At 38.9% G+C, this 22,266-nt stretch overlaps 2 protein-coding genes across 5 annotated transcripts; both read right to left on the bottom strand.

The window, feature by feature from the left end:
- Nucleotides 1-6,107: 6,107 nt before the first annotated feature.
- On the bottom strand, nt 6,108-8,665 carry LOC134635483 (uncharacterized). Its single transcript, XM_063484864.1, has 6 exons — nt 8,549-8,665; nt 7,900-7,928; nt 7,334-7,492; nt 7,108-7,245; nt 6,298-6,534; nt 6,108-6,220 (listed from the first exon to the last, which is right to left on the bottom strand). Exons 2-6 carry the CDS (start codon nt 7,925-7,927, stop codon nt 6,108-6,110), a joined length of 675 nt encoding a protein of 224 aa, XP_063340934.1. The 5' UTR covers nt 7,928; nt 8,549-8,665.
- A 161-nt stretch (nt 8,666-8,826) lies between these two features.
- usp5 (ubiquitin specific peptidase 5 (isopeptidase T)) lies at nt 8,827-21,737 on the bottom strand. 4 transcript variants are annotated; one of them, XM_063486770.1, is made up of 20 exons: nt 21,461-21,737; nt 20,776-20,904; nt 20,610-20,676; nt 20,375-20,502; nt 19,009-19,154; nt 18,516-18,700; nt 18,298-18,392; nt 15,804-15,997; nt 15,533-15,604; nt 14,632-14,719; nt 14,346-14,471; nt 13,906-14,059; nt 13,601-13,763; nt 13,420-13,508; nt 12,343-12,528; nt 11,893-12,036; nt 11,659-11,801; nt 10,649-10,799; nt 10,428-10,512; nt 8,827-9,674 (listed from the first exon to the last, which is right to left on the bottom strand). In XM_063486770.1, the coding sequence occupies exons 1-20, from the start codon at nt 21,566-21,568 to the stop codon at nt 9,581-9,583; spliced, it is 2,547 nt and encodes an 848-aa protein (XP_063342840.1). In that variant the 5' UTR covers nt 21,569-21,737; the 3' UTR covers nt 8,827-9,580. The 4 variants fall into 4 exon arrangements, with proteins under 4 accessions (XP_063342840.1, XP_063342841.1, XP_063342843.1 ...); XM_063486771.1 differs by having other exon boundaries at nt 20,610-20,673; XM_063486773.1 differs by having other exon boundaries at nt 12,400-12,528; nt 20,610-20,673.
- Between the last annotated feature and the right edge of the window lie 529 nt (nt 21,738-22,266).

Below are 22,266 nucleotides of genomic sequence, written 5' to 3'. Positions count from 1 at the left end.
AGGTAGTTAGTGTCTTGTGTTTAGTTTTACTTCCCCTCGTGGGTCTTTGTCTGGGTTGTCTGTACCTGTGTCCTGTTCTTTTCCCGGCCATGTCCATTTCCCCAGATTGTGTTTCTGCTTGTATGGTGTTCTGTCTTCAACTTTGTCTCAGTTTCTTTTATAATTTCCTGTGTGTCTAGGCTGCTCAGGTTTGGATTTTGGTTATTCTTGCAGTGTCTTTCTTTGCCTGTGTCTTGTGTTTCTGAACTTGGGTGCAGAACTCTGGAATGCATGACAAATTCAGCTGTTTTCTTTTTTGTTTTTAGTTAAACAGATTCGGCTTATTCTCTATTGTGTTTTTTTTTTCTTATCAATATCATTAGGTTAATATTCCACAGTCTCACTGTTGCACAACTTGCTATTCCACACAACAGGTTCTTTCCTGAAAAGGAATGAAGGATCTTTTACAGCAGTTCCACACAGAAAGTCAGCAAGCGATGAATTTTTCTGATTTTATCATATGGACTAACTTCATGTTCTGCCTTCCTTTGACCTTGCTGGTCATCTGTTGGTTGTGTTGCTTGGTATGTAAATAGTTACACTTACTACTTTCTTTCTCTTTCTCACATTAGTTAAAATACTCAGTTCTGCATTGATTATTAATTATATTGTACACTTTTGTAACACTCAGTTTTTCAACTCTTAAAAAAAATTTATAAGTCTAAATTATTTTTTGTAAATACTTGCTTGATGCTTAATACAATAATAGCACAGGAAGCAAATCAAATCAATCTCCTTGTTCATACATCATCTAATGTAAACATTTATATGTTTAATTCTGCAATTTGTGTTTATTACTGCAGCAATTTGACATTAACGAATCTTTCCTGCAGGTTCAAAAGGAGCATGTGATCTATTTCACTAACCTCCTCATCTCCAATCTCATCTTCGTCAGCATAATGTTCTTCTGGAAGTTGAACCAAGGACATGGCATAGATTACATTATTTGCATAACCATCATAGGCTTGATGGCTAGTTGGTATTTTAAGACATACATTGCTATTGAAAGGTAAATGTCTGTCTTTGTGTGTTCTTCCATGACATTGTATTCTCTATCCTCATACAGAATAACATACTATTGTGATATGTGTTGCAGGTGTTTTGTCATCACCTGCCCAAAGTTGAAGTGCAGCAGACAAACTAAGCGGTCCATGCTGGTTTCTCTCTTGATTTGGATCCTTTGTATTGCAACTGTAGTTCCTACTGTAGTCTTCAAGAAGTTTTTTATCCTCTATATTTTTGCCCTCCTTCCAGCTCTCCTGTTCATCCTGTTTTTAGTATGGACCTTCCACGCCTTGGCTGCTGACACCTTAGTGCCCACTGATGAAAAACAAAGAATTGTACGAATTTTCCTTTTGTTCTTCTTTAATTATTTTCTGATGATCTTTCCCGCTGTTATTTGTTCTATTGGAATAATTTTGGATAACCACTGCTTTGAAGTTATCGCTGATAAACTTATGACTTTGTTACTTCTCGGCCCTTTTCTGGATTTGATTCTGGTTTGTTTCATGCATATACGATGCAGAATCAACAACACTGCAGCAGACGTAGCTGAACATCGGCAGCCAGGTTGGGTGATGTCACAAATACTAAGGGACAGAGAAAATAGGATCCAAACTGTGTGAAAGATTTAGAGAAAATATGCAAACATAAACATTTACAAATATTGCTGTAAAGGAGACAACTGACAGGGAGTTTTACTTGATGTATATAGGAAGTGTGTTCTCAGCTAAAGCTTTTTTGGTTGTTGACCACCTGAAACCCAGTTACTAGTAGTTACTCTTCACAGGAAGCATCTTGATAATGATTTATGAATGCATTTTTTAAAATGGAAAAAAGAAAACTATAAAAGCTTGTTAATGGGGCTACTTTTGTACTTGTGTGCAATAAAATTTGCCTTTCTTATCTTTAACTTTAGGCATGACAGCTTTTATTGTCATAGTCTGTGGATTTTGTCAGGTCATTTTTGAGCTGTTAATATTTGGTATTTCTGAGTTTTGATTATTATTTGACTGGGTTTCCTTATTTTATTTTAAGATTATTCAGTTCTGTTTTAGAGTTATAATTCTGAAATATGTTGTGTTAAAATTTGGTATTTGATTCTTTATTTTACTTGACTTCAGTAAAACAAGTGTTTTACTTGAAACACTTCTTCTGTGTTTCTTTGTTTTGCTGCGTCTTTTCTATGTGTTTAGTTACTTCATGTTTTATTTTGTGAGTTCTTTGTCTCTTGTGCTTTGTCTTTAGTTTTACTTCCTTGTGACTTGTTCTCTAGATTGAGTTCAGCTATGTCTTGGTACATTTATGTTTCCATTTTCCCCGACTGTCTCTTTCGTGTATTTAAAGCCTCAGGAAACAAACGAAGTATCTTATTTTTTGTGAAAAACTCTTAACTCTGTCAAGGGAAAACCTGCTTTGATATAATATTAGAACATATGTTGTGTTATTTAAATACTAATTAAGAATATTGTACTATTGTACTAACTTATTTGTTTAGCCTTGCCTTCCCCAGCTCTTAGAGCCCACATCCTTAGTGTATTGGAACTTATTTTTATTACTTCTTAATGATTATAATGTTTTAACCTTCAGCCTTTCGGGTTGTGCCTACTATGCCTGGTCTATTATTGGTTAGTTATGTCACCTGCCTGTTAGTATATTTTATGTGTATTTTGTATTTTATGCTTTATATTTGTATTTAATATTGCTCTTAACTCATTTTGTGAAGCACCTTGGCATGCCTGTGGTTTTTAAATGTGCTATATAAATAAAATTGTATTGTATTGTATTGTAGGTTATTCAGTTTAGTGCATGCTAAAATGGTTGGTTTGCAGTGTTGTTGTTGATTGTTGTTGATTTTGATGTTTGTGAAGTTTTGCCACAAGAGTCAGGGGTTTTGTAACTGTAGTTTTGAGAAAAGAAAATCTGTCTTCTCTGAAAAACTGTATTTGAGTGTTAGCCACTTGACTTTGAATTACTGTGTGCTGCATTCATAGATTTTCAATGTCAACTTCTTTCTATATTTTCTGTGTCTGAGTCTGTCATATGTGTTACTTTCAGTCAAACCTTGTATCTTCTCCTCTGTTTTTATCTTCTGATTTCAAATCTACATAAGAACAACGTTGAAATGGATTTCCCACCAGCTGCTTTACCAACACACAGGTTCTTTACTGAAGAAAGTAGTGGACGATTCTATTAAATAATTACATCAGACAGAAAGCTGACTTGATGATTTAGTAATTATGAGTGAAATGTATATGTGCCTCACTTGTTACAGTTACACAGCTAGCTTAAACATTATATTTTACAGGACTGCATCCTCCAAGGAACAGACAGACTGTGGTGTTTTACATAATTGTGAAAAATATTTATATTTTTGTAAAATACCTTTCCGTGCAGAATTTGAAATTTCAGTGTGCTTGTGTGTGTTTCCTCAGCTGTTTCGGTTTCATCCCACAGTCCAAGTTGCTCTAAGTTGACTTAAATTGAACTCAAAATAATGTTATGCACGATAATCTTTTAAAGACTTTTCCATGCTAAATGATTTTTATATCATATATTCGTGAAGTCTTTCGCACACAAAAATGTAAAATTTATATAAGATAAATGAATAAATCAAATTTGTGTCACCTTGTGTGCACTTGTATGGAAAGTCAAGGGAAAATGGCAATGCTGGTGGTTCATGTGGTGAATGAAGACAGAATGTAAATGTAAGCCCACACTACCACCTCTCACATATCTCCATCCACAAGTTACTCATAGATTATTATGACACTTGTTTCAGTGATAAGCCACAGAACTATAGGTTTTCTATAACTATAAGATTCAAATTCCAAAATTTCAAAATTCATTTTTCTCAGTAACCATTTCTCCATCACATTTGCTCAAGCTGATTTATTATCAGTGGTTTACTGTGTTTTACTTTCTATAAAACTGCAAACACTAAAAATTCACTAAAGCACATTTTCCACAGTGACGCACTTGTGATGCACAATGCTAACCACAATAGGCAGTGGTGAATGTAATTGTGGTGGTTAACCATTATCAATTCCAACCACACTGCTCTGATTGACAGTTAAATAGAATATGATGTAAAAACGGAAATGGAACACTCCAGTCTCCTTGTAATAGAGTGATGCACTGAAACATCTGTATACAGTAAAGATTCAAGATTATGATGGCCAAAGAGGAGCTGCTGAGATCGGATTGTTCATTTTGTCGTACATCCCGCAGCGCATGATTTACTCCCATCTCACCCTCAGCATCCTCTTCTGTCCCAACAACTGTGTCTTGAAACCACTGGATCTGAGCTGCCCCTCTGATGTATTTATTGATAATCTTGTCCATTCTGGTCACTCTCAATAAAAATCTTAACAACTTAGGCTCTGCCTTTCCTTCCCTTACACTCTTGCTGCTGTCTTTCTGTCACAAAGTATCCCTCACTCTTGCCTTCAGCTGCTCCACCCTGCCCTTACTCTCTTCTTCACCTCTTTTGTCCATTGTCCATTACTTTGGATGGTTGAGTCGAAGTATTTAAATTAATCTGACATATGTGTAAATTTAGTCTAGTCTGGAAATGAATCATCACACTCATTGATTAAACTGCATAACTTCAGTCATAATCAAAATGTTTTCCAAATTCCTTATAAAAACTTTAATAAATAAATCCTTTTAACAGAAGTTCAGTTTTTTAAATGATATCCTAGGGTTAATTATTCCATCATTGATTGCTTATCATCTGGGAAAACCATAGATCAGAGTTTTTGATGTGAATAAATATGTGTGAATATGTGAATATAATGATGCTACCAAATTTCCTGCATAAACGCTGATGATGTCCTGTGCAGTGACTGTTTGTGGCTTCTAGTGAGTGAGCTTTCAGACCGATTGATATTATTTCTCCCCAAATTATTTTATTTGATGTAAAGTTTCCATGTAGATTTGTTACATAAGTACACTGTAAAATATTAAGTTTATTGAAATCTGGTGAAATGAAAATTTACTGGATTTTTTAATACATATTTTTATACATTCATAAAATGACCCTAAACAATGTTTTATAAACTAAAACCCCAGAGCCTGTTTAATCCAAAATACAGATACAATAATAAATGTTAGCTTCCCATGCATGATTTATGTTTTTTGTTATGCATTAAGTAAACCAACTTCCTGCCACTCACCTCACCACATAAAGCCCATGAGATGCAGAGGCATGTTCTTCAAAGTGCAAAGTAAATGAATGCAGTTGTGCAGAAACACTTACTTGCTTCACGTTTAGGCTGTTGTCTCAACAGTGTCTATTTATTACTTTATAAATGATCTGCAGTCAGGCAGCAGATTGTGCACCAGAAATAAATCAATCAAGTTAAGGGAACATTTTCCAGAGAAATGAACTGGAACTATTTTATTTAAAACTAGACCCAAGAAGAACCAGTAAATACCTGGCCATACCCTCCATAGTGTGTGTGTGCCACTGTGTGTATATAGGGCCACAATTTCGATGTTCATAGTATACTAGCTGAGCCAGTCTCCCAGGTAAGGTAGATGTTTAAACTTATCCAGCTTCACTTGAGGAGTAGACTAGCTTTAAAGAAACTGAAGTGAGAATTATAGCAAACATAATAATTAAGAAGTTCTTATTTTTTCCTTGTGTACTTGTGATGGAAATACTTATACTAGTGATGCATTAACTGTACCTGATCTTAATCTCAGATTGTCTGACAGATGTTTCTTCGTGTTTAAAAGCTTCTAGCTTAAGACTCCTTACATGCATCTATTCATGAAAGACGTTAAATATTCAGTCTGCTCTGAAACCGGTCTGCTGCTCTGAAACTGGTGGCTCGGCCAGTAATTTGGACTGTTTTAGAACAGAAAGAAAGTGTTTTCAGGACAGTCACATTAAATTAACTGTCACTTTACAAAATATTACCTCTATTAAAATGTAGTTTGTGCCCTTAATTTTGAGCAGATTTTGCCTCTTTTAATATAGTTACGTAGAATAAGAAAAAAATTAGGAAATTCATAATGAACACATAAGAACACTGTTTGACATAAAAACAATTATTTATTAATCACAGCAGGAAGTAAGAAAGCAAAACTGAGCACACAATGGCAAAGGTGGTCTTTGGGCTATCCTTCGAGCTGCACAGTGAAGCTGTTGTTGGTGATGTTGTAGGAGGCGGCTCTGGAAAGGAAAACACACGTTTGTTTTTCTTTTGATCACAAATACAGGAGTCTTCATTTCCAGTATCTGTTTATTACCTTGGACTGTGATGGTCAGATCCTCACTAAGCTGATTGCTGCCACAGGTGATGATACACTGCCAGGTCCCGTTATGTGCACTTGTTACAGGTTTGAGTTGAGCTGTTGGTGACCATTCAGGTGAATCTACATTTGGGCTCCTCCACTTCACTTCACAACCTTCAATGAGATCTTTCACGTCACACTGGAGCGTTGCCTCGCTGCCCACCAGGAGATCAGCAGAGGGAACGATGGAGACTGTCAGCAGGAGGTGAGGATACAGTAAGAAGCATAAAGAGAGAGGAGGTCATGATGAACAAAGGAACTGATCCAAATTCATTAGACACATGACAAAACCTCATAACATCAGAAAAAGGCGATAGTTTACTACAACCAAGTGGAAAAATGGTCACCTTTATTTCTGCACTGCAAAACACTGTAGGCCAGATTGTACAATAAGCATTTTAAACTCAGTTAACTTAAACACTTGCCATACCCATCCCTGCCCACCTCTTGAGTCCACCTCTGTTCAGGGAGTTTCTGATGATGTTCGTATGGAGTACAAACATTTAACAGGAATTTAAATGTTTGTGATGGATGTTGGATTATGGGAAATGTAGGACTCTATGGTTTCAAGACTTGAACTTTCAGTACTGTAATCTGGATTTTGCTCTCTGCTACTTTGATTTGTCCCCTAAAATTCATGGTAAAATTGCTGGAATGTTCCTGTGTGTGTGTGCACCTGTAAAAAGTAGATTTTAAATTGATGTATATTATTTTCCATTAAAACTGACCTACAAGAATACATCACACAACAGCAAAACTGTTTACCTGAGAACAGAGCAAGTGAATGTTGATGACGTGTTCCATCTGCCGAACATGTGAACCGTCCAGCATCTGTTTCTCTCACACTGGAGATTTCCAGATTTGTCTGTCTCACGACTGACCTCCGCACAAGTTCAGCAGCGCCTAACACAGAAAATAAAAATATGTTCTAATATAATGTAATCATCATATACTGTTGTTAACTGTTAAGTATTCTGATATACTCAAGTACCTTTGCGAGGGAAGCCTCTCTGATCAACACTGTGAAGAAGGTCATTTCCATGAAGCCACTGCAGAGAGCGTCTGTAGCTGCTGACCCCACAGTTCAATGTGACTTTACCCCCGACTTTTGCAACAAAAACTTCACCTGCAGCAGAGAGTGCACCCAGCACTGAAAAGAAGACAAATGGAGTCAACAAACACTCTGCTTAGTTACTTTAAAACTGCTCAAAAAAATTAAGAGAACACTTGATAATCACGGTATAACAAAGTCAGTTAAATTTTATAAATACATTTTCTCTGTCCAGTTAGGTAGGAAAAACCACTGAGAAGCCATTTCGCCAGCTTTGGTCCAAATAAAAACAACATGAGAAACACCAGAAAGGCAACAACAAGGCAACTTCCAAACCAGGAATGATTTAAAAGGTGGTGGCCACTGAAGTAACCACTGCCCTCTCCTTTCCCATCCGAACTTATTCTGTCGTTTCACATTTTCTTCATGCCCTTCTCACTGCTGAGACGTCACTTTCAGCCTGTTCAGGACTCACAGTATTTTTTTCCGGAAGTAACTTTACTCACCAAACACAAACCACACCAGCGTCTTCATTCTGAGGGTTTAAAAAGTTTGTGTTTAGATAAATTGAATGTGAACATTTTCACCTCATACACGGCCACAGATTCTAAACCCCCACACACTCGATCTACTTCCATCTTGTGTACTTGTTTGTGGCTGTTAGTTTATCTGAACCAATATTTAAACTGTTTCCTGTAAAACTGCTTCAGCTTTGTATGTTCAGCAGAAAGGAGAAGCTTTTTTAAAAAGAATTGGTTGCAGTTTTGTTTCAAGTAAAGGGAGAGAGTCAACATCTAATAATAAAAAAGTCCCTCATTTTCTCAACATCTTTTATCTCATTTGCATCAAAGAATCTGCCAAAATTCATGCTAAGGCTATACAAATGTAATATTTTTTGTGTTTAAAAGCCAATGACTGACAAAAACATAAGTTTACAACTTAAGTCTTTTACCCTGAAATATTAAACCATCTATATACAGCAGGAGTGAAAATGAGATTTAATCGTTTTATTCTAAAATGTTCAAAATATTTAAACTGTATTTACTCTGAAACTGGTGCTTCTGCCAGATAGTTGAAACAAAAAGTGATGTTTTTTCACAATACTCACATTAAATTCATTAATGTCCAATTTTAAGATGCAGGTTGAGCACTTACCTTAATTCTGAGCACGTTCTGTGTCTTTTAAGCAGTTAATGAATCCTCTCTGTGCTTCGCTTCTCCAAAAATATGAGCACAAGGACACAAATACTATAGAGGTTTGAGAGCATCTGAAGAGAAACTCATTCTTTGGTAGTGGTGGGTGCAGTTTAGGTCACTCTAAACCCAAGTTAAAAATACTTAAACTGCACATTTTCATCAACAAAACGCCAGTTCATCATACTTTTGTCTGTAGTCAGGATGTGAAAATAAAAAAGGAGAAGTTGCATAATGCAAAAGGACAGACCACACTTTATTTGACAGAAAGACAATTATTTATTTGCCACAGCAGAAGTAACAAAGCATTTCTGTTCAAAAATAAAAACAAAATAAAACAAGAATCACCCAGATATCACCCTCACCAAACTGAAGGAAAACAAGCTGATTTGGTGCTTTTCCTTTTTGTAACACACATTTGTTTTTATTCTTTTTATATTCACTGACATTTTCTCTTATTGTGGGTGTTTAACTCTTTTGTCCTCACTAACAGGTAGAGGAGGAGTGATGACACCAAGCTGCAATCATCCAATGAAAGAAGAGGGGACCGGAGGCGGCAGTGACTACTGATGGCAGTGGAAATCAATAGTCGGGGTTAACAAAACAAGTGAAGGGACTCAACAAAGTTGCTAATGTTTGGGACTTGTTCCCTGAAGCAGGTTTTCTGAAATCATTTGTGAGTTAAACTTGAACAGATGGCTGACCGATCATCAAGGCTCAGGAAACAAACCAAACCTGCTCTCTGAACAGACCTGTGGTTTGTAATCAGAGGATTTCAAGAAAAATATCAGCCCAACATCTCATCTGTACATCTGCACCAATTTATTGAGTGTGTAATACGCAATCTGAGAGACTTATTTACACTTTTGTCAGTTGTGAAGCGTGCCAGGACTTTTGTAAGAGCTTGGTGGAGTGCAACTATGAATTTTGTCATGGGTGTTTGTTAGCGTTCACGTATCTTCTCGTTCACCCAAAGTGTAACGCTGCTTTGCTTCATTCAGCCACCCTGCGGTAGAAGTAGAGATATCCCAGGTCTTTGGGAGGCTTCTCTGAAGCGCACACCTTCTGATCGTTGAAGATCACCCATCTGTGAGACACAAACAGAAAATACAGTTTACAAAGGACTGTTTAACAGCACCTGCTGCCTCCAAATGAACAAATCAGGTACAGATGTTGTAATAACACATTAAAGCAGGACTCAGTAGAAATTGATCCATTTTCATTATTCAGACATGAAACAAACATTTTTCCTTTAGTTATGTTGGTGACAGATGGATATAAATCCTTCCAACCTTCACTTCTTTGACAGATTAACACAGACTGTGCACATCAGCAGCCATGAAATGAGTTTTGTCAGAGCAGATGTGGAGTATGGTGCCCCCTGCTGAAGCTACTTTATTATCATTTCAATGCAATTCTTTACAGATATTTAGCCTGCACTAGAAAATAAATGAAATAAAAGTCAGGGACCAGGAAGCACATTTAATAAAAAGTTTTTCAGGAATTTCTTTGTGCAAGTGGGGACATGAATGCAGTAAATCACAGTTATTTTATTGCGGTATTTTTATTGTTATGACAGATGATTTTAAATTTCCAACCAAATCTGTGAAATATTCCTTAAACAACAAGAAGTCTTGTGATAGCCAATATGAACATGAAAGACTGGCTGAGCTAATCTGAAAAAGTATGAAATTACAGTTTAAGGAACTGGAACTGGTCGTGTTTGAGCAAAAGCTCTGAATACGCAGCAGAAAGAGACTCATGAGTCTCTTTCTGCTGCTCAGGTGAGAAATGTTAGGAACCACCGTCTCGAACCTCATAATGTGTCTAAAATACTTACTGCTGGTCCTTCTTGATGTGGGCAACATAATGGCCACACATGGTGCTCGTCCCCATGTGACTGATGAATGCAAACAACTCGTATTCTGGACAAACAAGAGAAAAAGAGATTGACTGTAACACATTAAAGCACTTTATTAACATAGTCTAAACTAACGTGAGCAGACACAATCTGACTATAAAGATTATTTCTCCTCTTTCCGTCCCCTCCTATGGACTTACTTCCTGGTCCATCTCTGACGCGAGGTCCAGGTGGAGGATCCCTGCCGCCCTCGCTCTCTGCAGCTGAGCGACCTCCTTCAGACACATCCATGGACTCCAGGTCATCCAAGTGAGAGAAGATCCAGTCTACTGCCCGGTCCAGGATGTTACTCTGTGTGACAAACACCAGTCAAGAGTCAAATAATTTTTAAGCTTAAAAGCTGAGTCTCTGTTGATGGTAAATGGTAAATGGCCTGTATCTGTATAGCGCTTTACTAGTCCCTAAGGACCCCAAAGCGCTTTACACATTCAGTCATCGACCCATTCACACACACATTCACACACTGGTGATGGCAAGCTACATTGTAGCCACAGCCACCCTGGGGCGCACTGACAGAGGCGAGGCTGCCGGACACTGGCGCCACCGGGCCCTTCCAAGAGTCTAACTGTTAGAGAGCAAAGACAGCTGATGAAAGACCATTAGAGGACAGGAGCAGCACAGAAAGATTTCTTAACACGCTGTTAGTATTTGCTCTGGGGAGAAGTAGCTGCTGTGGTTGGCTGCACTCCGAGTCATCAACCATCTCCCGAAGCTCAAATGTGTGCCAAACACCTTTAGGTAGGCTAAGCTATATGAGGTTTTGTTAGAACTACGTCACCATTTACAAGAATCTTTCAGGAGTCCCTGAAGAGGGAGGAAGATCAATCCAACCAAGTGCTCACAATCAAGGTGTGTCAGTGAACTTCAAACAATACCCTATGTCCCACAGCAGGCCAGGTGGATCATGTAATGTCAAGCTACAGCTTTCATGCTGCATGTAGGCAGCTTTGGTCTAGTGTTTTTATATACTACAGATTTTACTTACTACTGCACTTGTTGCAGCCCTGAGTTCATCCTCCCTCTCCCTGTAATCTAACTTTCTTCTCATTGATTAAAAAGGAGACCGCAGAAACTGTGTGCCTGAGATGCTATTAAGAAAATCCCCTCTTTCAAGGCTCAAGCCCTTTAAGAGAGAAAAAAAAAATCTGACCGTTGCTCGAAGTGCTTTGGTTGCCTGGTCTCGGCTGAAGCCCATAGAGACGATGGTTGCCAGGTGCTCCTCAGACAGGCTCTCTGTGGGTGTGGTTCCAGGTCCAGAGCTGCAGCCAGGCAACACCAAGGGGGCAGAAAAGTCTGCAGCCAATCAGAAGTAAAAGAAGATGTGAAAAGCGACAGTCACGGTGAGATGGTTTGATTTTTGGTAAATCACTGTTGGTCTACACACCTGGATCATCCATGTGGCTCATGATCCAGTTCATGGCAGCATCAATTCCAGTGTTCCCCGTGTAATACACCGCTTTCCTGCAGGCCTCTAGTGGGAATCCCATTTCACATAACTGGGACACAGTGGAGTCATCGAGGACTGGAGCTAAGACAGAGTTGAAAACAGCTGAATTACTTGGATGTCGTTTTTGGCACAACAGCACAAGATTTACAAAAGGAAAAAAAAATGTGAAAATGAAATGTTGTAACTTAAATTAATGTAAACTTAAACTGATACTCAGCAAGAAACTAAACCAAAACCTTGTTTTGAACCAAAAAAATGTTTTTTTAAAAAGGCAACTGAAGGACGCGTGAGAACAGAAAAGGCAGAAAAAAAAAAGAAAAGGAGGAAACAAAGGTGGGCAAATGAGAGTGAGAGGGAGGAAGGAAAGAGCAGAAATGACAGACTGACACAGCAGTGGGGAGTAGAGCGAGTCGTCCTCCTCGTTGCCATGGGAACCCAGGATACCTTTAACCTCCACATCTGGTGTCATGAGTGGGGGCGGGGCCACCTCTGGCAGAAGCTCCTCCCCTGGCTGCTGGCCAGTTGCACGTAGCCCGCTCAGGTCAAGAGTATCAGGAACATCGATGCTCACGTCTACATTAGAGACAAGTCACACTATTACAAACCACCTGAAGTCACTCATCATCAAGTACAATTCAAAATGTCAACTTCCTGTCAATGGCTAATGTGTAGGGTTTTTTTTTTTTTTTTTAAACAATATATTTTGATTTTATTGCAAACCTCATATAGCTTAGCCTACCTAATGTTGTGCTGGTTGTTCCCTAGTGAGGAATCTCATTTTCAGTAATCTACAGTTTCAGTAATCTAAATATTTTAAGCATTTTTTTGCAAAATTTTAAATGTTACACATCTATTTTTTAAATATTTTGTTTTACACAGAAGCAGCAAGTATTTGAAAAAAAATAACAAACAGACAACCACTCCCCCCCCAAAAAACCAACCAAAAAAACCCAAACAACAACAAAAAAAAAAAATGCACTCTCTCATCCTCAGAGTGGCGACAGAGTTCCCATTCACAAGTGATGAGGGGTCAGTAGTAATGTAGGGACTGTCTCGTACTACTGTGGTGAAGGGTTATGAGTTATGGGTTCTGGGTAAAGATAGCACCAGCGTAGGCTTATTACATTTAATGTTGTTGTTTTTTTAAATAAACAGCCTATTTTTGTAGGATCTCCATCACCTCTTTTTCTAATAATGTCTGACTGAAGCAGGTGACACTCAGTTCGGCCAAAAAAAAAAAAAAAAGTAAAATACTTTTCAAACACCTACTTTCACAAAGACAGTTCATACCCCTAATCCCTTACTTGAGTTTTATGCTTTGTCAAGCCAGTTAACTCAAAGACAGCCTGGATACGACAAACTTGATTCATAGCAAACCCCTCTGACGTGCATTTTTCTACACAGAAATGTATAAAGAAAAAAAAAAAGTTTTCAAATGAAAAATGTAACCATATCTTTGCTCACCCAGTTTTTTGGGCACCCAGTCAAGACCAAAGGTGAATTTCTTAATCTGGATAACCAGGTGGTCGGGGAAAGAGGCAAACCGGGTCGTTCTGATAAATGAGAGAAAGGTTGTCATTAATAAAGATCTTTTAAAATCTGTTCCAGTTCACTACTTCCATTATGAGGGCGTCTCTCTTCATACTTGGTAGCAGTAGTTTTTGCTTGAACAGCCGAGCTCCAGAAGTCCGTGAGGATCTCTGGTTCGCTGAGAGCCGCCATGCATGCTGTGAAGGGGATTTGTGCACGCACTGTCGGAGCTGATGAGTCCCCCTCCTCACGGCGGCGCTCAGCCTCCTGAAGCTCTTCTGTTATTTAAAAATAATAATAATAATAATAATAATAATAACAACGGGTTTCTCTTTAATGAAATGCTCAAGTCTTCAAGTCTAAATACCTGGAAAGAACAAAATGTTAATGTTGCAGAGATTGTCCTCATCCGCTGCTCACCTGTGTTGGTAGCCTGGTCCATGGGCACGGGCAGCTGGACGATGTAATCCACCCGCTGTGTGTATTTGGCCTTCTGTGACTGCTGACACACAATCCGCTCCTCCACCAGAAACCTGAAGGCTTCAGACGGGTTGGACCCAGAGCGGCAGTTTCTCTGTCGGAAGAAGAAAATGGACATTTAAAACAAAATAAGAAGGAAAAAAATGTAAAAGTAAAAGACAGTGGGTGGCCCTTTAGCGCAGTGCTTTGAGCGGGCGACCACATGCCATACGGCTGAGAGCGGCCCGCCTGAGTCCGACCCGCGGCCCTTTGCCACATGTCTTCCCCCTTCTTTCTGCCCCCACTTTCCTGTCCTCTCTTCACTATGTCTATCCAATAAAGTTGAAAAAGGCCAAAAAACTAACAAACAAAAAAAAAATACAGTGAGAGTGATACTTTACCTCCACCATGTTTATGAAGTGCAATAAAAACTCCTGAGCATCCTGTTGTCGATTGGTGGAGAACTCTGGGTGGCCCCGGCCGACAAGTGCTTTGAACATTTGCGGTGCTATTCCGATTTGGTCTCCCTGAAAGCAAAGCCAGAGCAGAAGGATTTCTCAGTTGTGGGAGCCATCATTAGTTGTACTATAGTCTCACTCACTTCTGAGCGATAATCCCAGCATAAGGGACGGTTATTTTTCAAAACCTAGATTTTTGGATCCAGTGTGACTGATTCTGTGTGCTTACCCTTGGTTCAGCTGCACCATTTTCCTCTCCTGGGTCTGGTGCTGGTTTGGAATAGTCTCCTGACAGCAGACCATAACCGAGCTTGGCTCTGTAATAAACAAACAAAGCTGACAAGCTGCACATCCAACGGGATCCCAGAGCCTCATGCAGGACGTGGATTTTAATATAGACCAAAATGTATTGTTTTTTATTTTTATGTCAAATAACAATCTGGAAAATCTAATCATGGAGCTGATATTATTATCTGTGTTGAAAGGTCGCTGCGCAGCTACTGAAAAGAAGAGATTGTTTAGAATAAAGTAGATATGAGTTTAATGAAAACAAGATAACAATAAAATCAGATAGCAAGTAGACTTAATCTTATTATATCAAACTGTTGATAAAGAGTCAAGTTACATGAGCTGCGTCGACCTTCTGTTTTCACAATAATGGATTTTTTTTAAAGCAGGCTTTTTAGTTGATTTCCTGCTGTGCTATTGAAATAACAGCAAACAGGTGTCGATGTAAGTCTGTCTAAAAATAGCACCTTTCAATAGAGAAAGTCAGTATTTACACATTAAAAGACAATTATCACACTTGAAAATGCAGCTGCCAGGAACGCACACAATAACTGGGTTCGTGGCTGACAGCTGGCACACTGTAAATGTGCCTGTGTATATTTATGCAGATGGCTTATTTGATTTTACGGTGTGTGACACCAATATCAGAAAGCCGTATGTTTGTATGTAAATACATGTGCATGAAAACTAAGGTAGCACGAAAACATGTCTAACATTTTAAAAAGAGTCGCTTTCCCTCTCCTGCAGTACAAATGAGGGATGTTTTTGGACATTTAATAATTATACAAAAGCTTGTAGTTTCAAATTTAAAGGAATTTAAAGGAAATTTAAAGGAAACTCACACTTGGGTTTTGAAGTCCTGGGTTGGGTCGCTCGGTGCTTCATCAATTATCTTGTCGATATTAGACACATACCTGCGAGGCATGGACAGAAAAGCTTGAAGGAAATTCTTTGGATTCATCTTAAATGTTAAAGCAAAGTATCAGACAAATTTCACCTTTTAGGTGAATATTGACTAAAAAGCAATATTTGTATTTCAGTTTGCCATAAGAAATAACATGAGACACACAGCTGGATGGGGACTGTAAAAAAAAAAAAAAGGAGGTTACTGACTTGCTCTGGAAGTCTGGGATGGTGAAGAGCACTTGCATGACAGAATTGAGGTAGCAGCTGTTTCCCAGGTTCTTCATGCCAGTCAAGCCGGGGCCAAACAGGGGGCGCAGGGTGGTCCCCGACTCCTGGATCACCTCCCACTCTCCCACACGCTGATTCACAGCAATCTCCAGCTCTGTCATTGTCCTCTCAGTCTGAAAGCAGAAAAGTCAATGCAGTAAGTATGGTGGCTGCAATCACACTATGTGGACTGTGTGACTGTATCGGGCTTCAGGACTTTTCAGGCAGAGCTCAGTTAATCCAAGTGGTTTAGAAAAGTGTAGGGACTGCACTGTTTGTGAATGAAACATTGTGTAATCTCGGTTTACACCATGTGGAGAAACGCTTCTGTAGCCCAAATACTGAACTGTTAGCTGAGGAATACATTCATATTACTTGCCAAGGCCAGCAGCACTTGCTGTTGCTGTATGAATTCAGTTTGAATCACTACATTGACTGCTTCATCAGTTAACACAGAGGCCATCCAAATGACTATGAATTTCATTTAATTATTTATTTAAAAGGGACAGTGCAATTTAACATAGTTCTAATGTGAAGCAAGAAACTGATGTGCTGCACAGAGTTTAGAGCTGTTGCAAATTTTCAGTCAAATTAAAAATTAAAAATAAAGTATTTTACAAGACTCTATGCAGTCCAATTAAAAACTGAGTATACCCTTACTGCTTCCATAGTAATTAAGAGGGTTTAATCGATTAACTGATTATCAGTAACAGATCAGTAACAGTAACAGATTATCATTGCCCACCTCTATAAAAATCAGAGGATTTGACAATTTGTAGGGAATCACCCCAAGGTCAGGCCACATAATGCTCAGAGACCCCAAAAAATCCAAATGATACATCTCAGACTGTACAGGCCTCAGTGTGTTAAACATTAAATCTCATTAAAGCATGATTAGAAAATCTATGGCTTGTTTTTAAAGGCTTCCAGGAGAAAAAAATCTTGCTTAAAAACACAGCGCCATGGCTTAGGTTTGCAAAGTTGCATCTGAACTAGTCACAAGAGTTCTGAAACAATTTCCTTTGGATAGATCAGACCAAAGAGGACATGTTTGAGTGTAATACACAGCACCACATACTGAGAAAACCAAACAGCACAAACATCTCGTTCCAATTGTCAAGCTCAGTAAAGGGTTGATGATTTGTATTTGTTTAGCAGCCATACAACCTGGGCCCCTCACAATCATCAAGTCAACCATGACCTTTCTCTGTTACCGAAGTATTCTAGCCAGATATGAGGCAATCTGACCAACAAGTCAAGTTTGGCTGAAATTGGGTATTGCAACAGAACAATGACACAGTTCAATATTGTTTGGTTTATGATGCAGAACTTTAACCTAAGATGATAGGTATTATTCATTGATAGGTATTTATTCATTGATGCTCCCCAAAATCTAATTTTGTTTGCATGTTTATTTTTTTCCTCATTGAGCCAGTTTATCTTATTCCACTTTAAGCATGTTACAGCATATCTTTAATATTTGTGCTGCCATAACTTCTCAACTTAAGATAAACAAAGCATCTTATCTTACAAGTAAAGGGAAGATATGTTGCGTAAGAAAGCAAAATTCTTTGCAAGAGCCTTAATATAAAAGCTTAAAGAAAAGTTTTTATATTAAGAAAACTGATAAACGAGATTAGGCAGTATGACTCATTAATGACACCAGGCAGGCAGACAAGAAACTATAATACATCACTAAGTGCTGTATTCTGTCTTCTGCTTTACTATCCCACAATTCTTTCACCCCCTCAGCTGTGCAACATCATTAGGTGTGTACAGAAAAACATCAGCAAGAAAAGAAATAACATTAGAGTACACAGTGAGAGGTACAGACATGTTAGACAAGACAGCTGTGTAGACTGCACTCTGCATAAGAGAGGAAGCAGGTGGCCAAGAAATAAAAGACAGCAGGGATTCAAAGAGGAAACAGGTGTTGCAGAAAATGAAACAAGGGGAAGTAGGTTGATATGATAAGCAGTAATAATTATATTAAAGCACTATTATATTAAGAACAACATTATATGTAGTTAACGAAAAAACAAAAGCAATAATAAACGAAAACCAGATCAGGAGGGGGTGAGATATTCAATAAGAGAAGTATCTTTTTTAAAGTATTTTCAGCTAAGTAGCACTGCAACTTTTTTTAGACCTTTATTTTTGCAACACCATAGAATCAATGGCTATCTAACAGACAAAAGTAGACACCACCATTATTTGGATGTCTGCAAACAGAAAGGGGAAAAAAAGTCCCATATCCCTGACTAAATTTACAACACTCCAATCAAAAAGCAGCAGATTGATCAATACTTCTATCTACAAGACCTTGATCTAATGCATAACATTAAAAATCAGGAAGAAATCTGACAGCTCTCAACTTGCATTGGTCGATAAGTGAACAGAACCAAAATAAAATCAGCAGAAACACAAAACTTACTTTCTCCATGGTCATCATGTCAATGCCAAAGTGAGCCAGGTGCTCTGGTAGCTTGGAATCGAGCACCATGTCGTCCTCATCATAGGAATACACATCTGGAAAAACAAAACAGCACAGGGACAAAGCTTCAGACAAATGCAAAATCTCTGTAATTTTTTTAAAACATTTAATTAACACAAACCAATTATTATCAAATCGTTTTTGTTTTTTTCGCTTACCAGCGCCATCAGGAGTGATGGTACCGAGTTTGACAGCAAGTGGGTAACCGGTCTCCTGGTAGTGGAGAAGAGCATGGTTGTTGCCTCCAGAGCCATCAAAGTACCTGCGCCCACACAGAACTTTGCCATCCGTCAGGTTCATCCAAATGTTCTCCTGGAGGTCACACACCTCGCACCGCCAGCCACTACGACAGACAGAAGAGAAAGCCTCCAATAAACACACTTTCTGAAATAAAGATAACAGGCCTTTATAGAGCTTAAATGACAACATTCTCTCTTTTACAATGTATTACTGAAAAGGGAACAGGATCAATATTGAATCAGTGGATTCGAAATGTAGAAAGGCAGTATCTTGACTAAAATAGATACACCTGTGGCAACTCTATAAGATTTATTGTACATATAGACAGCCAGCACATCTTTTATCAAATTTGAAGAGAATATGTGAGCTGCTGCACGGCAAGTTTATTAAATAATAGAGCTTTGACCTCACCTGGGAGGGATCTTGACTCCATTGTCTAGCTGTTTAAGGTCAGCGGCATGCTTCGACTCCTGTCTCACCTCTCCATCCCACTGCTGAACTTGTAAGGTATGAGACACTGAGTCAGCTGCCATGATACCCGCCATAGACAGAGACACCTAGGTGGACAGCAGGGGGACACATTTCAAGAAAATCTCATTTGAAGTCCACTTGCTCTTAAGCACAGAGATTTTTCTTTAAAGAAAAAGAAAGCCCCAAACAGACTGGAAGGAGGCAAAAGGTTAGATGATGATAAAGAGATGATATAGTAGCACTCTGCATCCTCTGCACACAAACAAACAGGCAAGTAACATGAAACGACACCAGAAATTATTCCACAATGGTAACAAATACAGCTCAAAACAATAAACCAAACATTACTCAAAGAATACACATCTTACCACCTACAATCTAACTAAGTGATTTGATAAAACTTCAAATACTTGATAACTGAGAATAGGAAAAGCATGAACTCTGGAAAATGTTGGCAGTCAGGTCTGGACATTGTCTGAAGTGAGGCAGGCAACTTGAGATAATCCACTCTGGTCGTGTTCTCACTACTGGAAATACTTTTGTGAGGTTTAGGCGAGATAGCTGCCTAGGCAGAGCATGTGGAGGGCAGGACACATCATGCCCACTGTCACTGTGAATTCTCTGGACAATTATTTGCACTATTTACACATAGGAGCATCCAGAGATCTCACACTTTGCACTAGGGAGCTGACGTGTTCAAAAACTGTTTATCATTAAATCTGACTGTGTCACAGTTGAGTGCTCACATCCAACTCAACTGGGAAACACGAGAAAATCCTTGTTTATCAACCATAAACCGTAATCTACGCCTATATGCATTTGACCCAGGTTCTAATATTAAAGGACTGTTGAAAAAGTTCACTTGTTTGCTAAGATAATGTAAGGCTGTGCGATTATGGTAAAAATCATAATAATGATTATTTTGGTCAAAATCTTGGTGCAGTATTATTTAACAAAATTATAGCACGACTTTTAAAAGATTATGGATTTATTCAACTTTCAAAAACAAATCAGTGGATTTCCTTTCATTTTAACTAATTTAATGGGAAAAAAATACATGTGAACGTAAATAACAAAGAAAAGGGATGGGTTTCCTATTTCATGCCACACTGTGAAACAGGATGTGGCATTATAATTATTTTGCATCGGTTATTTTGCATCGGTTATCTTGTTTGATAACTGAGCATATAGTAAAGAGATTTCCAACATTTGAAATTAATAAAGCACATCTTATCTTACCATCTACTGCCATACTGACAACCTGGGGAAAACCTGAACAGACTAGAAAACAAATAAGACCTCTCACCCGCTCTCTTACGACATCAGGCATGGTGGCCAGGTCCTCGGATGTCACCTCCTGCCTGTCTGGCAAAATCACCACTTTTACGTCCTCCTCATATTGCTCCTGCTCTACATCAAACCCTCCTTCAATACCTGAAAAGAACAAAAACAACAAGGGTGGAAATATAGGTGTCTCTAGGACAAAGCGATACCCATACAGTTAGCCTTTTTTCTAAATACATGCATGCTTATGCACTCACCTATAGCCAGTCTGGTGGGCTTTTTCTTAGGTGGGTGTCCAGAGCCAGAGTTACCATCATCTTCCTTCTGTTGGCATTGAGAGTAGGTGAGTGGACATGTAAAAGGATGGTGCTGATAGAGACAAATGTAATTTAGATCACGTATTTTAACCATAAAGTGTCCCACCTTGGCCTTACGAGTCCGGGTGATGTGCAAATAAGCCTTCTGACCAGTACGAGCATGGTGCCTGTCAACATACTGACTCCCCAAACCCAGGAAACTGTTCATGCACACATACAGGCCTCCTTCACTCTCCTGTAAAGGAAGCATAGACAGTGTTTAATGCTTACTGTCCTCTCTGTTTATCTCGCACCACTTGCAGTAGACTTGCAAATTAAAGTTGGATGCGATCTATAAGTCTTAAGCATGCCACAGCATCAGTTGCTACAGTGAAAGTAACTAGCACTCCTGTCAATTTGCTAGCCTTTGCTGTTAAGCAATGCTCGTTTATTTTAAAGTCCACAGAAAAATAGTGTCTGTTAAGTGTGACACACTCTGAGCAAAGTCAAATTTACATCATCAATGGTCCTGCAACAGTTGTGACTTAGTTTGACAGCTTACTCAGTTAAACCCACACAGCTAGCTAACAAGCTATAGCCGCTAAGTTTCCATTACATTGCATTATTAGCTTAGCTTGAGGCTAACCTGCTAGTTAGTTGAAATGGGGAAAACGTAGAAAAACAGAGCATTAAAGTGAGACAGCACTGGCAAAACGTTACGTTAGTGTGAATCACGAAAGAGGAAGGGAATACAACACAGCAACACTGTTTATCAGCTGAAGTTTTGATTTACAAAAGGAAAAATGGCTCACCGGTGAGGAAAATGACAAGGCGCATTCGTCTTTGTGGACGCGGTCCCCGGGTTTCGGGACCCGAATTGTGGACAAAACCGACATCAAAAGCTCACCAACGTCCGCCATGACGAAGCTCGCTAGTTCCACCTTGCAGTGGGACACCTGCTCTGAGTTTGGACACCCAGCCTCTTGATACCCTGGCTCGGAAGAGCGTCTGTTGTCTGGCCCGTGTTGTGCTGCCTGTGTTTGCCTGAATGAATCATGAGACGCTGCCTTGTGTTGAGGGAAGGCCGTAAAGAAGTCCCGCACAGAGTGGCTGCTGCTCATTACCGTAATCCACAGGATATAGGTACGCGTTCTCATTTTTGTAATGCAAAAACGACTATTTTATACTTGGTATTTCCACCGCCTGAAAACGTGAATGTGCGTTAGTGCTCTATTAATTATAAGAAATTATTAATTTCTTCAAAATATAACCAACAACTATTAGTTTCACTTCAAACTACCAAAGCTGTTTTACATTTGTATTTACGGTAACGTCGGTTGCGTACTTCGGGTTCCTCTTGGGTGAGGTACAAATACTGTAGCTTCAAACATAACAAGTTTAATCAAGTCAAAACTCATCAATACCTCTAATCCAATTTGACAAACTCAAGCAAACCCAACGGGAGTCGTTAATAAACGCGCAGTGTTGTATTACATGTATTAAATTCATTAAAAAGTACATAAAAATTCAAAAAAGCCCCCACTTTCTTAACAGGGAGGAAACTTTGTGGGTAGCTCTCCCCTTGGAGTCCCTCCTCTGCTCCCACCTTCGCCTCCTC

This window comes from Pelmatolapia mariae, linkage group LG10_11 (genome assembly GCF_036321145.2).
Source record: "Pelmatolapia mariae isolate MD_Pm_ZW linkage group LG10_11, Pm_UMD_F_2, whole genome shotgun sequence".
NCBI classification, from domain to species: Eukaryota; Metazoa; Chordata; class Actinopteri; order Cichliformes; family Cichlidae; genus Pelmatolapia; species Pelmatolapia mariae.
The sequence above is the reverse complement of the archived record's forward strand: the minus strand, read 5'-3'. Positions and strand labels throughout refer to the sequence as shown.